At 36.6% G+C, this 14,318-nt stretch overlaps 1 protein-coding gene across 1 annotated transcript in view; it reads right to left on the reverse strand.

Annotated features, from left to right (window-relative positions):
* Window positions 1-187: 187 nt before the first annotated feature.
* Window positions 188-14,318, reverse strand: part of LOC119577575 — a 69,273-nt gene continuing 55,142 nt past the window's right edge. Inside the window, exons 13-16 of the mRNA XM_037925158.1 lie at window positions 5,989-6,036; window positions 2,748-2,867; window positions 2,266-2,428; window positions 188-1,391 (exon numbers count right to left, since the gene is read on the reverse strand). Coding sequence (XP_037781086.1) covers window positions 1,196-1,391; window positions 2,266-2,428; window positions 2,748-2,867; window positions 5,989-6,036 — 527 coding nt within the window. The 3' untranslated portion in view covers window positions 188-1,195. The remainder of the gene's footprint in view (window positions 1,392-2,265; window positions 2,429-2,747; window positions 2,868-5,988; window positions 6,037-14,318) is intronic.

Below are 14,318 nucleotides of genomic sequence, written 5' to 3' on the forward strand. Positions count from 1 at the left end.
TATATGTTTATATGCCCAACACTGCAGTTCTAGTACTATGATATAATACATGAGGTATACCATACTACATAACAACTCTACATGCAGCATAGGAACTCGCATACAATACTGTGGTGATGCATACTGGCGCTTTATAATATATGAAATGATATATCCTATGTACTTTGTGCACGTGAATATACATTAAATATATAGTCAATTATCACAATGTTTTCTTCAAAGATATAATTAATATAGAGATAGGATAGTGAAGAGGGAAGATCCTAGGCTAAAATTAGTGCTATCGTCAATATGTCAATGTTAGATTTCTAAAACAACTAGAAAAAAAAAATCGATTTGGTCCAGCAATAAAAATCATGGAAATTTCGTAATACAGAAAAAAAGGGAAAAAAGAGTTTCATAAGTTTAAACATGATAATTGATATAGATTTTAAGTCTGTGCCAATATTCTTGTTTCAGAAAGTATTTACAAATGAATTTCACATCTCTCTATTTTGATCGCGTGAGTTATCTTTTAGCGTCATGAGCGTATGTGTTCATGCCCATATGTCTAAATCTGTGCAATTATGTTGTTCAAAGGAAGTCTTAAACGTCATGCTCACGAAAGCAGAAGCAAGCAGCATTTTTTTTTCAATCATTCCAAAAAGAAGTTAAATTCCAAAAAATAGGAAAAAATGGTCATTAACTTGCACTTTTATAGTACTGCAAAGTAAAAGCAAGAAATGGGTGCATAGGAAGAGAAGAGAAAAAGGAAGAGAGGAGGCAGGATTTGGAAATGGGTATAGACACGCATGAAAGGGCCTTATGCCATCCTTCACAGGTGAAACTTCCATCCTACCTTCAGGATCAGAGTGTAATCCCAATAAAAGATCTGAGATTTTAGCCCTTACCTACTGCCAGGCCAATCCTTCACATATTTAGCTCCCATCTCCGATTAGGAACTCTCTAATCCTTCACTGTCAATCTAATTTAAAAAAATCCTTTAAAATCTCAAGAAAAATGATTGGACTAAAAAGCAAATCTTCTGACGAAAACCAATCTTATTCTTCTCGAGCCACTCACATCCTCCACACGTTTTAGCAGCGCCCTTCCAGTCTCCACATACTTAAGGATCCGACGCCCCCATTCCTCCAACACGTCTCACCACAGCCCATCCTACGGCCACATACTCAAGGATATGTCAGGGCCAACCACATCACACATTCAAGCCCCATCCTACCTCCGTGTTGAAGGTAATGTGACTGAGCTTCTTGCGAGGGTGGGATTCGTTTCCGTTGACGAGTCCCTGTTCCGAAGCGGTTCGAGACGGGACGAAGCCGTTGACGAGGCCTCGGGGGTGCTTCGAGACGCCGCGGCGATAGACCTCCATGGACAGTACGTCGCCACTATCCCTGCGGAGGAAGAGGGTTAGAGTTACTCCTTTTTGTTTTTATTTTGCTTATTATTATTTTTTTAATATATATATATATATATATTTTTTTTTTTTTTTTAAGGTTTTTAGTTTTTTTATTTTTTATTTCTATTTATATACATGTTCATTTATATTTGCATTTCTTTATTTTCACTGTATTTATTTATTCTTATGTATTTCTATGTATTTATGTATTTATTATTATTATTATTATTATTATTATTATTATTATTTACACTATCTTTACATTTACACTGTCTTCTTGTATTTTCCAATTCCCATTTGGTCCGAACGTTCTGGCGCTCTCTGTTCTAACACGTGTAAGTGAACATCCAAGCTCAATTTCATCACCATCATCACCCCACCCCACCAAGACTCATTACCCGAGTGCAAGGAGTCGCTTAAAACACCCGGAAAAGCTTTCAGCGGACTAAATGTAGCCAACTCTGCCTTAATGTTTTCCCGACTCCCTTTCCAAGAAGGACATTAGGCGTCCTTTCAGCTGACCTCCTTGGGAAATGCTAGAAGTCATCTCGGGCATGGCGAAGACGAGGCCAGTGTGAACAGAACGGCTCTTTGGCGCTTATCTTCGTTGTTGCTATAAACGCGCGCACACACACACAAAATATTAATGATAATAATAATAATAATAATAATGATAATAATAATAATAATAATAATAATAATAATAATAGTAATAATAATAATAATAATAATAATAATAATAATAATAATAATAATAATAATAACAACAATAATAACAATAATAACAATAATAATAATAATGATAATGATGACAACAACAAGAACACAGAAGAAAGGCATCTCCGCAGCAGATCCTGCCTCGTGCTCACCTTATGATGTCGAGCACCTGTTCCTCCTCATACTTCACGACATTAAACTGCCCGACGAAGATGATGTAATCTCCAGGCTTCAGTCCGGCTTGCTCGGCTGGCAGACCCGGCTCCACGCGTTCGACTCGGGGCGGCTTCGTCCACGCCACGCTGAAGCCGAAACCTGGGGGGGAGGGGGGGTTAGTTGTGATTGTTGACTGAAAGTGTTTATTTATTTTTTTTTTTTTAAGGAGAGATAAGGGGAGGGGGTTGTGATTGTAATATATATATATATATATATATATATATATATATATATATATATATATATATATATATAAATAATATATATATATATTTTTTTTTACCGTTATCCTTTCTTGTGACCTTCGTTAACAATCATATAATCATTACTATTATTATCAGCATTTACAGCATACAATCGGCATCAATTCAAAAATTTTATTACGAGAGAAGATAATAAAAATAAGATAAAATCTTACCTTGGTTTCCCCGAACAACAGTGACAGTGATGGTGTATGGAGTCTGACCCTTGGGCTGTTGTTGCTGTTGTTGTTGTATGTTGTTGCTGCCCACAAGCTCATTTTCGTTCAGATTCAAGCCTGATGGTGAAAAATCAGGAATATTAGATAAAGTGATTTTTTTTTTTTCAGTCCAACATAGAACAAACACGCAAATACAACTGCACGCACGTATATGTACACACTCACGTACACGTACACAGTCACGTGTGTACGTGTACACACACACACACACACACACACACACACACACACACACACACACACACACACACACACACACACACACACACACACACACACACACACACACACATACACAAACACACACACACACACACACACACTTAGATAAAAAAAAAAATCTACATACACAAACAAATTTCAATCTTAATTAAAGTGCGTGAGTGCAACATACTGACATAATATAACGCATACGGTGCAAAAAAGGTGCATAGAGGAAGAACAGACACAGCCGATTTAATCCCATTACATAAATCCTGATTAAGCGCAGCTGTTTCGAAGCAAATGGAATTCCCGAAAAGTTATGGCGGTGAATTATCAATGAACTTTTTTGTTTTCTCATTCATTCTTTTACGAAAAGTTTGCAGATTCGCGATGTTAAAGTTTGTATACAGGAGATACAAAACTCATGAAAAAATAAATGAATACAAATAGATAAATAAACAAACAAACAAATAGTGAATTATTTTTACTAGGTATTAACTAACTCAAGAAGCGATCTCGCTAAACATAATTTGGCTCGTTAGCTGAGAGGGCCGCAGCTAACTCTTGCGTCACCCCTTAAAATGAGATTATAAACCTATCTCCGTTTTCTATATCATTGGCTTCTAGGGATATTAATCATAATCGAATTCCTTGTGTTGACGAGAAGGGAAGAAGGGAGGAAGGGGGAAGAAGGGAGGAAAGGGGAAGGAGAAAGAGAGAGGAAGATAGGGAGATAGAGAGAAGGAGGAAAGGGAGGGAAGGGAAGGAACAGAGAGAGAGAGAGAGAGAGAGAGAGAGAGAGAGAGAGAGAGAGAGAGAGAGAGAGAGAAATGGAGTGAAAGGAAGAGAGGAAAATAAAAAAAAGGAGGGAGAGGAAAAGAGAAAGAAAAGGTGAAAAGTGGTTATTCTTAAAGTTTGCTGTAACACTAAACTGATGATGAAATAAGCGTTCTGACTTATCATCTACAGAAGCTAAATAGAATAAGATTGCTTGCAACACTGACTTGCAATAAACGAAGCTATGACAAACTACATCATAAGATAAATAAAAAAGTTGAAGATAAAAATAAAAAATAATCATGATAATGAGAACTGATAATAAAAACAAACACGATAATGATAATGAGAATAACAATAATGATGATATTACAACAACAATATAAATACAGAATCTTAAAAAAAAAGAAAAAAAAACTTTCATACGTGTTGTATCCTGTGCTACACATTATTTATTTACTCATCATCATATTTGCCTTTTTTACTGTGCAAGAGAACTACAACACATGTGCTTTTTACGTGCTTTTGCTTTCAAAATAATCGCCGCCACGTGCTTGAGGTCACCGGGTCCGCGGGGGGGGGGTGTCATTAATTCTCCTTTTATTATTTATTCTTTTTATTTTTATTCATTTATTCATTTTTTATATATATTTTTTTCTGGTTAGCTTTTTTTTCTGTGAAAAATTATATGTGGGAAATTTACGTAAGTTTACATGATGATTTAATGGGCAGTTATTCATATTTACCTAGAATGCATTTTTTTTTTTTTCTATTGGTGTTTTGAAATGTGCATTTTTGGGATTTAATAGTTGAAGAAAAAGGAGGAAAAGAAACAGCGATAGAAAGGGAAGAGGAGAGACTTAGAAGGAACATGAATATAAAAGGAAGAATAAAGGAAAGAAAATGAGAAGAGGGGAAGAAGAGTGAAAATAGTAAAGAACAGAGAGAAAAAAGAGAAGAGGAGAAAAGAGATCAAGAAAAGAAAGAAAAAAAAAAAGAAGTAAGAGAGAAATCTAGAAAATGAGGTTCAAGAAAAAAAAATTATAACACCAAGAGAAAAAAAAAATACATGACACAGATCACTATAAAAAATAATACCAAAAGAGCGAGAGAGAAAAAAAAAAAAAATACACACGACCACACCTAAACAAAAAAAGGTATAAAACGAAACTCAAATCCCAAGAACCCTAAAGCAATAAACGGGGTTTCCTCAAGCACGGGTTTCACGACTGCGGCAGAAACCTACACTCATCCAACAGCTCCACATTCCCATCCTCGTCCGTTAACCAGATTTCCGCGACTTCGTTACACTTCGCCGCACCGCCATTTTGTTCACGTGACCGCCACCCAGGCACGGCTATAATGATATTACCGTGTTATTCGTTAGATGTATGGATTGAAATGGTGTAAGATGAAGAAAGTTGATGCTTTGTTTGTATTCGTTGAGGTGCTTATTACAGAACGAGCGATAAATAGGATATATTTAGCGTGAAAAAGTGTGGAGATTTAGTTCACTGTCGAAGTATATCAACTACGGACGTATAGCCTTTTCGTTTGTAAAACAGTATCAAGGGTATTTGACAACGATCTGACATATAAGAAAAATCAAACTGCAACCATTTAATCAGTTCAGAATACTGACAAACTTATTCAGAAAGTAAAAAAAAAAAAAAAAAAAATCGAACTGCAAGGCGGAACCAATTTTGTAGCAAGGTTGCCAACTGTAATTGCCAGAATAACTATTACACCTCAACATTGCAGTTGCAGTGAGCATGTGGAAATAGGCAAGACTATAGAGATGTGCTCTCATAAATTGCCTCAATGGAGATTACATGCAAATTTCGAGAAGTTTCTTCAGCCATTAAATTGTCATTAAAAAGCAGTTGCCTTATCTGCCCGCCGAGAGAGATATTTCAACGAGATAACTTTACGTAAACAAGAGAATTTGATGATAATGGCCCTCTTTTTTTAAATCTCTATAGAATTACACTTGTAAAAAAAATGACAGAGAACGATTATATATACAGTATAAACACAAGGGAAAACAACATATCTTAGTAAAATGTAGAAAAAGAATAATGATATTTCCCTGAAATTGTTGTTCGAAGAGAGAAAACGGAAAAGATATATAGCATAATTTTGGGGGGAAACCAACATATTTTCAGAAAAAATGTGTAACTAAAATAATGATATTTACCCGTAGTGTTAACATCTAGTCTGTCGCGGTGTTTCGTCGGGTCGTGCGCTGCGGGAGACAAAAAATAACAAATTTAGTATTCAGTTATCTGTTCATAGCAACCTAACAAAAATTGTACAAGTAACAGTAGTAGTAGTATAGTAGGTGTAGTTGTAGTAGTAGTAGTAGTAGTAGTAAAAGAGGTAGTGGCAGTAGTATTAGTAATAGTAGAAGAAGAAGTAGATGTAGTATTAATAGTGTTAAGAATAGTACTAATAAAAATAGGAGTATTATTAGCCGTAGTAGTCTTCGAAACAGATAAAGATGATTATAACAACACTAACAATAATAACGATAATGATAACAATAATAATGATAATGATAACGGCAATGAAGACGTTAATGATAACAGCAACAACAACAGTAATCATAATAATAATAATGACATTCATACCAACCAAAAGATGAATATAAGTCACAGCTTCCAAGGAAACACAAGGCAAGTTCACAAAGCGAGAACTACCCCCCCCCCCCCCCCCCCCCCCCCCCAAAAAACAAAAAAAAAAAAAAAAGCGTAAACAAACAAAACAAAAAACAGGTCAGTATCACCACTGCAATAAAAAAAACGACAATAGAGTGAAGCAAGGTCATTATCCCGCCCACGGACGCTAAGAAAGGGAGGGAGGGAGGGGGTGAGAGAGAGAGAGAGAGAGAGAGAGAGGGAGTGATAGAGAGAGAGGAAGTGAGAGAGAGAGAGTGATGAGAGGCGGAGGAAGGGGGAGGAGAGACGAGAGAAGAGAGGGGGGGAGAGAGAGAAGAGGAGGAGTGAGAGAGAGGAGAGTGAGAGAGGACGAGAGAGAGAGAGACGAGGATTAGGAATGAGTTTGTTGGAGAAGTAGACGAGAGAGAGAGCGGAAGACGAGAGAGAAGAGTGGAGGAGATGAGAGAGAGAGAGAGGGAAGAGAGAGATATGAGAGGGAGAGGAGAGCGAGATCTCGGAGAAGACTGAGAGGAGGGAGAGAGAGAGAGATAGGAGAGATGTCAAGTCAAAGAGATGAGAGGAGGAGAGAAGAGAACGCGAGAGTCAAAGAACAGTGGCGAGGGGAGGAGAGAGAGAGAGAGTGGAAAAAAGGGAAAAGAAAAAAAAAAAGAAAAAAAAAAAAAAAAAAAAAAAAAAAAAAAAAAAAAAAAGAGAGAGAGGTGAGGAGGGGAGATGAGATTCGCGTGGACCACGGTGACAGAGAGGAGGACAGAGGATAGCGGAGGGAGAGAAAAAGGAGAGAGAAAGAGAGAGACGAAACAGCGGCCCCGGAAAAAAAAACGACTTGAGAGAGAAAAAAGAGCGGAGAAAGGAGTGAAAGGCGGACACAAAGGCAACGGCGGCAACAGGCAAAGAGAGAGAGCCAAAGAGAATAAGATAGAGAGAGACCGGAGTAAGTAACGAGGCCCCGAGAAGGAGAGAGAGGCGGACGGAAGAAGGGGAGTCGGAACCCGGAGGGTGGTGGGTGTAAACACCCCTTCTTTCTAATCCTGGCATCGTTGGATTATGATGCATCATTCATTAGGATGGACCGTGATTCACTCGCATTCGGTGCAGGAACTGTATTATCTCCATAAGTAAGAATTGTGATGTGTTTGTTTGCTACTTTTTCGGACGATTATTGTTGGGTATGGAGGAATGTGGTGGCAGGGCGGTATGAAGTAAACGGAAAGAGGGTTGGTTTGGAGAGGAGGAGGTGGAGGGTGAGAGGAACCTTTAGTGTGTGTATAGACAATCATTAGAGGGAGGAGACCATTAATGATTATGATTATAGGAGGGATGATTCATTTCGTCGTAACAGGGTCAATTCTCGATTCCAGACAGTTTAAACATGGGAATATTGCGGGGTGGTGGTGGGGAGGGTAGGAAGAGGATGGTGGTGGTGGGGTGTGTGTGTGTGTGTGTGTGGTGTGTGTGGGTGTGTGTGTGTGTGTGTGTGTGGTGGTGTGTGTGTGTTGTGTGTGCGAGCGCCATTGTATAGTGTTTATACAATTTAAAAATAAAAAACATATATTGTATAACGAAGTTTTTATAATCCTTACACTTAATTGTAGTCTGATCTTGCGTACATGAGAGAGAGCAGAAATTATCGGTCATTAACAGACCTGTGTGACCTATTTATTATGATTCTTAAACAAATTTCAGTCATTAGGAGAGGGAGTTTTCCTCGTCTGTAACATAATAATTATCGATCTCGTACAAGTTTAAACACGGTGAACATTGCGGTGGTGGGTGGGAGGAGCGCGGGTAGAGTCATCTGTAGCATCTGCCTAAGGGTTTAATGATTTCATGGGTGACGGATATTGGTCATCTTTTGTTATGATGTATATTTTGGACTGTAGGTATGTAGGTAGCCATCGTTAGCTATGGTTTAGTGGTTACTCTGTGATCATTAACCGCTTTCACTCTCGATAGGTTGTGTAGATTACGCGGTGATCATGATCCTATGTCTCAACCTGCATTGGAGGAGATTCTCACTGTACGATCACTGGTAGAGTAATGATTTCGATACGGATATTGATTAGTTAATCACTTTCAGTGGTGTCTTTCTGTTATGAGCACCATTCAAACCGTAAGTGTGCGGCGTTAGCCATCGCTAGCTATGGTCTAGTGTTGCCTCGTGATCATTAACCTGCTTTTCACTCTGATAAGGTTGGTTGTGTGGTTACGCTGTGATCATAATCTATGGCACAGGTCACCTGATTGGAGGGGATACTCGTCTGTAGCTCATCATTTGTTTCATTATTTCTCTAGGATGCATCATGTACGAACATAAAATGCATATGTGAAAATGTAGGTTAATGATTTCCGGGTATTGATTATGTTGTTTGACGTTAGGTTCGGGACGTTTGTGGTTTCGTCTAGGTCACTGATTACGTCACGGTCACTGACCTACTTTAAATCATGTACGTGTGTGAATGTGCAGAGTTCTGTCACCTACATTATCCGGCTTTCACCTCTCGATAAGGTTGTGTGGTTCCCGCTCGGTGATCATTAATCTAGTATCGGTCACCTGCATTGGGAGGGGATACTCGTTTCTGTAGTATATCATTTGTTTCATATTTCCTTATGAGGCATCATGTAGCGAACAATAAAATGTACATATTTTAAAACGCACCGTGAAAGTAGGTTAATGATTTCAGGTAATTGATATGTGTTGTGGACATTGTTGCGGTTTGCGTTTGTGGTTTCGTCAAGGTCCAGTGATTAACGTCACGAGTCACTGACCTACTTTCACATTCATGTACGGGTGTGAATGTGCACCGTCTGTCCCTACACACTCTACTCATATATATATATATATATATCTATATATATATAGTATATATAGACTGTTATAATTATATATATATTAACAGTAGGGATAGATATGTACATATTTTTCATTTATAAGAATCTTATTATTTCTGTGAGTCTATATATATATATATTATATATATTATATATAGATATATATATATAGATATATATTATATTCATGGTATATAAATGATATATATACTATATAGTATATGATATTATATATATATATATATATATAGATATATTATATAGATAATATATATGTTTGAGTTGTGAGGTGTGTGTGTATGCATGTATAAGACCAAACCATCGATAGAAGGAGATAAATGTCGATGTAGATATATATTCCTATTTGTCTTTTAGAGGAATCGGTTATCTGTGTTTGTATAATTACAGGATACATAGATAAAAGTCATGTTTGTTGAATGCATGTCTGTGTTGTTTGCCTAGAGTGTGCCTTTTCCTGCGTGTCGCTGAAAGTCTGAGTGAATGTTTATCATACATGAATCCTTAAAATGGAATGACCTATTGAACAGTGTTGTCTCTGATGCTTACAATGAAGAACATGGCGCGGGGCGTCAAGGTGAGAGGGCGGATGAAGGGCGGCCCGTAGCCTTCTGCGTGACGGCGTCGGCCAGAGGCGACTGAAAGGGAAGGCGACTCGGTCTTCACGGTGGCCGGAGCTTCGATGGGCACCGGACACACGTGCTCTCATCGGCAGAGGAAGCCAGGGGTCATCATAGGAAAGGAGAACACATGGATCATGGATGTGGTTGGTGGTGATGGGGACGATGGTGGTGAGATGAGGGATGATGGTGGTGGTGATGGGATGATGGTGGTCCGTGGATGGGGAATGATGCGGGTGGTGATGGGGATGATGGTCGTGAGTTGCGGGGGATGGGGAGGGATGGGATTACTCGGTCTTAACCCTTCTCTCTTCTCTCTTTCTTCTCTGTCTATTCTGTCTGTCTTTTGGTGTCTGTCTGTCTGTCTGTCTGTCTGTCTCCCGCTCTCTGCTATCTCTCTCTCTCTCTCTCTCTCTCTCTCTCCCTCGCTCTCTATCTCTCTATCTCTTGCTCGATCGCTCGTAACACAAGCCCACTTTTTCTCCTGATCATTTTCTGTACCCACATACATCTAACCTCATTTCCCCATCACCTCACCACTGCCCCATCCACTTACACCACAGCCACACCCCACTCACCAGTGCCCCATCCAATTAACCACTGCCCATTCACCTCACCAATGCCCCATCCACTACACAACTGCCCATCCACTTACACTACTGCCCAAACCACATCACTACTGCCCCATCACTCACCAGTGCCCCCATCCACTACACCAGGCCCCACCACCTCACCACGCCCTCCACGACGACACTGCAGCCCACCTTCACATCACACTGCCCCATCCACGCATCACAATGCTCATCCCACGCACCGATGCCCCATCCGACTACATCCACTGGACCCATGTACACTTCAACCACTGCCGAAGTCCACTTCACCACTGCTCCATCCACTACACCCAATATCCCATCCACTACACCAATGCCCATCGCCACACACAACTGCCCCGATCCACTGACACCAAATCCCCCAACCCACTACACCGTGCCCCACTTACCCCACTATTGACCACTACCTCGGCCACACCTCCGCCCTGCAACCCACATCACGACGCTAACACCATGAGAAGCTACTTGTCCTTCCTGTTCCACTGGTGGGCCTCCTCGTACTGGCTTACTCGACCAGATTATGGCGGGGTGAGGCGCCAACCTGCTTTCAACTTTTCTGTTTGAGACATGTATGTATTACGAGACTTGCCTCCGGAGGCTAGTACATGTAACGTGTGGCCTCTCATCCGAGGCGCCCAGGCGCGAGAAGTTCAACTGTCGCCAGGAGGTTACTGCTGTGGCTGCGGCACCATGGCGGGGTACGGTTTCAGCCGAGTCAGCACCAGCTGAACACATGAACGAGCGGCATTAGTCGACACAGGCCGGGCTACCCTCATGGCAAGCCCGGGGAGGCTAAGCTTAGATACGACTTATCATGATACGGATGCCATGGTGATTATTCAATAATATATATATATCAGATAGCTAGATAGATAGTAGCTAGATAGATGACATAGATATACAGAGGTTGGTATAGATATAAATATATATCTATGTGTGTGTGTGTAATGTGTGTATTACGTCGACCTTGGCTTATCTGTGGAGCGGAAGGTCTCCGGTAATACACACACACAAACACACACACACACACACACACACACACACACACACACACACACACACACACAGTCAGCTTCGCTCAGGCCGGCCGCAAAGCGCTCCACGCCCTTAGAGACACACAAAACCCATTAACAAGGCGTGTACGTGTGTGTGTGAGCTGAGGAATCCTGCTTTCGGCAACATTGCAGCGTCCAACCATGGAACGATATGCACGCATTCAAGCACGCCCCCGTAATGAGCAATGCCCCTGCTTACCGGGGTCTAAGTGTTTTTCCCCCGACATATTAGCGAATTTTTTTATTTTTTTATTATTTCCTTCATTTTTGGATCGTTTTTTTAAACTTTTATTTTTTGTAAGGGCCCAGGTAACAGAATTTCCAGATAGACCAAGAGAGGGTCCTGGTGCCCCCCTAAGAAAGGAGCGCACTGTTCGTCTTGGAAGTTTCCCCCCCGGAAATTTCCCGCTCGTACTTGCCCACGGACACTCCGGGCAAAGCGGGGGAGAGAAAGGGCCCGGGAAACTCATTTTAATTACCTCTTTTTCCTTCACTCTCCTCACTAGTTTCTCTCTTACTCTCTCACTAGGACTCGAATAATCATTCTCGTCTCTCTCTATTCAGTTATTTGCAATAATAATGAAAAATTGCTATTGATGAAATAATTGCAATAATGATGAATGATGTAAAAATGTGAAAAGATAATTAAACGATAAAATGATGAAATCATGATGATAAAATGGATAACATATAATAAGATGAAATAAAAGGGAAATTTCCACAAATAAAAAAAAAAGGGAAAAGAAAAAAAAATCCCAAGTCAAAAAGCGGCAAATCTACGAAAAACCTTTTTAGGTAAACTCCAAAATGAGTTTTTTCCATTCATTTAATGATTTTGGAAAAATTTTTGGGGTAAAAAGTAATATTACCGAATCTATTTTAATCATGACAATAATGATGACAAAAGGGGGAATAAAGAGAATTTGGATAAATTTGATGATTATTTAAATTATTCATTTTAATAATTTCTATTTCTATTTCTAAAAACTCATTTCATATTATTTATAATATATTAATATATTAATAATATTAATAATTAAATATTAATAATTTAAAATTTAAAAACAAAATTTAATCAGACAATAAGATGATAAAAGTGAGAATCAAAAGAATTTTGGGCAACATTTGATGTTATTTAAAATTTTTATAATATTATTATTTTTTTATTATTATGATTATTATTATTTCATTATTTTTTATTATTATTTTTATTATTATTTATCACATTATTATTTTTAAAATTTTAAATTTATTATTTCTTTAATTTTAGATTATTTCCCCAAAAAAATTATAACGTAATAATAAAATATAAAAATAAAAGTATAATAATAATAATAAAAATCGTTTAAATATTTTTTAATATATTATTGTTATTATTACATTTATTTTTTTTTTATGTAGTAAATTGCAAAAAAAATTATATAACAGAAAAAAATTTCATAATAACGAGTAATTTAAAAAAATGATATAAAAAAATATTATAAAAACGTTATTATTGTTATTATATTTATTTCTATATTTTTGAGTTTTATTTGTATAAATTGAAAAATTTTAATATAACGCAATAACTGCAATAATAATGATAACAATTTCAAATATTAGTAATAATTTCAATAATATGTATTAATGCAATAATGATGACAATGATATAAAAATGATGATAAAAGATAATAAGATTTATAATATGATAATAAAGATGATAATCATGATAAAAGATGAAATCATGATAATAATATATAAAACAGGAATTGTGTCATAAATAATAAGAAAAATAAAAAAAAAAAGTCGAAAAAATCGAAAAAAACGGCAAAATCTAGCGAAATAAGCCTTTTAGAGTATACTCCAAAACAGTTTTTTTTTCCATTTATTTTTTTTATTTTTGGGAAATTAGGGTAATAATGAAAAATTACCAGAATTCTATAATCAGCAATAATGATGAAAAAAGTGAGAATAAAGAGAATTGGAAACATTAATGATTTTTAAAATTATTTTATTATCATTATTTTGTCCCAAATTTTTATATTTCATTATCAATATTTTTAAAATTTTTTTATTTTATATTAATTTTTATTTAAATTTTTTTTTATTGTTTTTTATATTATTAATTTTTCACATCTTTAAATTTTTTATATTAATTATTATTATTAATTACCCCTATTATTATCATTTTTAAAAATTTTTAGTTTTGCCCAAAAAAATTTATAACGGAATAATAACAAAAAAAAATTATAATAAAATAAAATAATAATAAAAAATAATAACGTTAAAATTTTTATTAATATCATTATTGTTTTCATTCTATTATTCTTTTTTTGGTAGTTTTAATTTGGAAAAAAAAAAAGATTAGAACAGTAATAATTAATTTAAAACGAGTTTATTAAAATAAAGATTTTTAAATAATTTTTAAAAAAATATGTTATTATTTATTTTGTGTTAAGAAGTGTAAAAAAAAAAAATTATAAACAAAATTGCAAAATAATGATAAAAATTTCAATAGATGAAAAAATTTCAATAAGATGTAAGATGATAATAATGGGGATAATGATGATGATAACGATAAAATTATGTAATCGTAATAATGATGAAATCTGAAAAATGAATAATATGATAATAATGATGATAAAACAGGGAACTCCCAAAAAAATAAAAAAATAAAAAAAAAAAAAATCCCAAAAGTCGAAAAAGCGGAAAAACTACGAAAATGCCTTTGAGAGTA

The sequence above is a fragment of the Penaeus monodon genome, chromosome 10, assembly GCF_015228065.2.
Source record: "Penaeus monodon isolate SGIC_2016 chromosome 10, NSTDA_Pmon_1, whole genome shotgun sequence".
NCBI lineage: Eukaryota > Metazoa > Arthropoda > Malacostraca > Decapoda > Penaeidae > Penaeus > Penaeus monodon.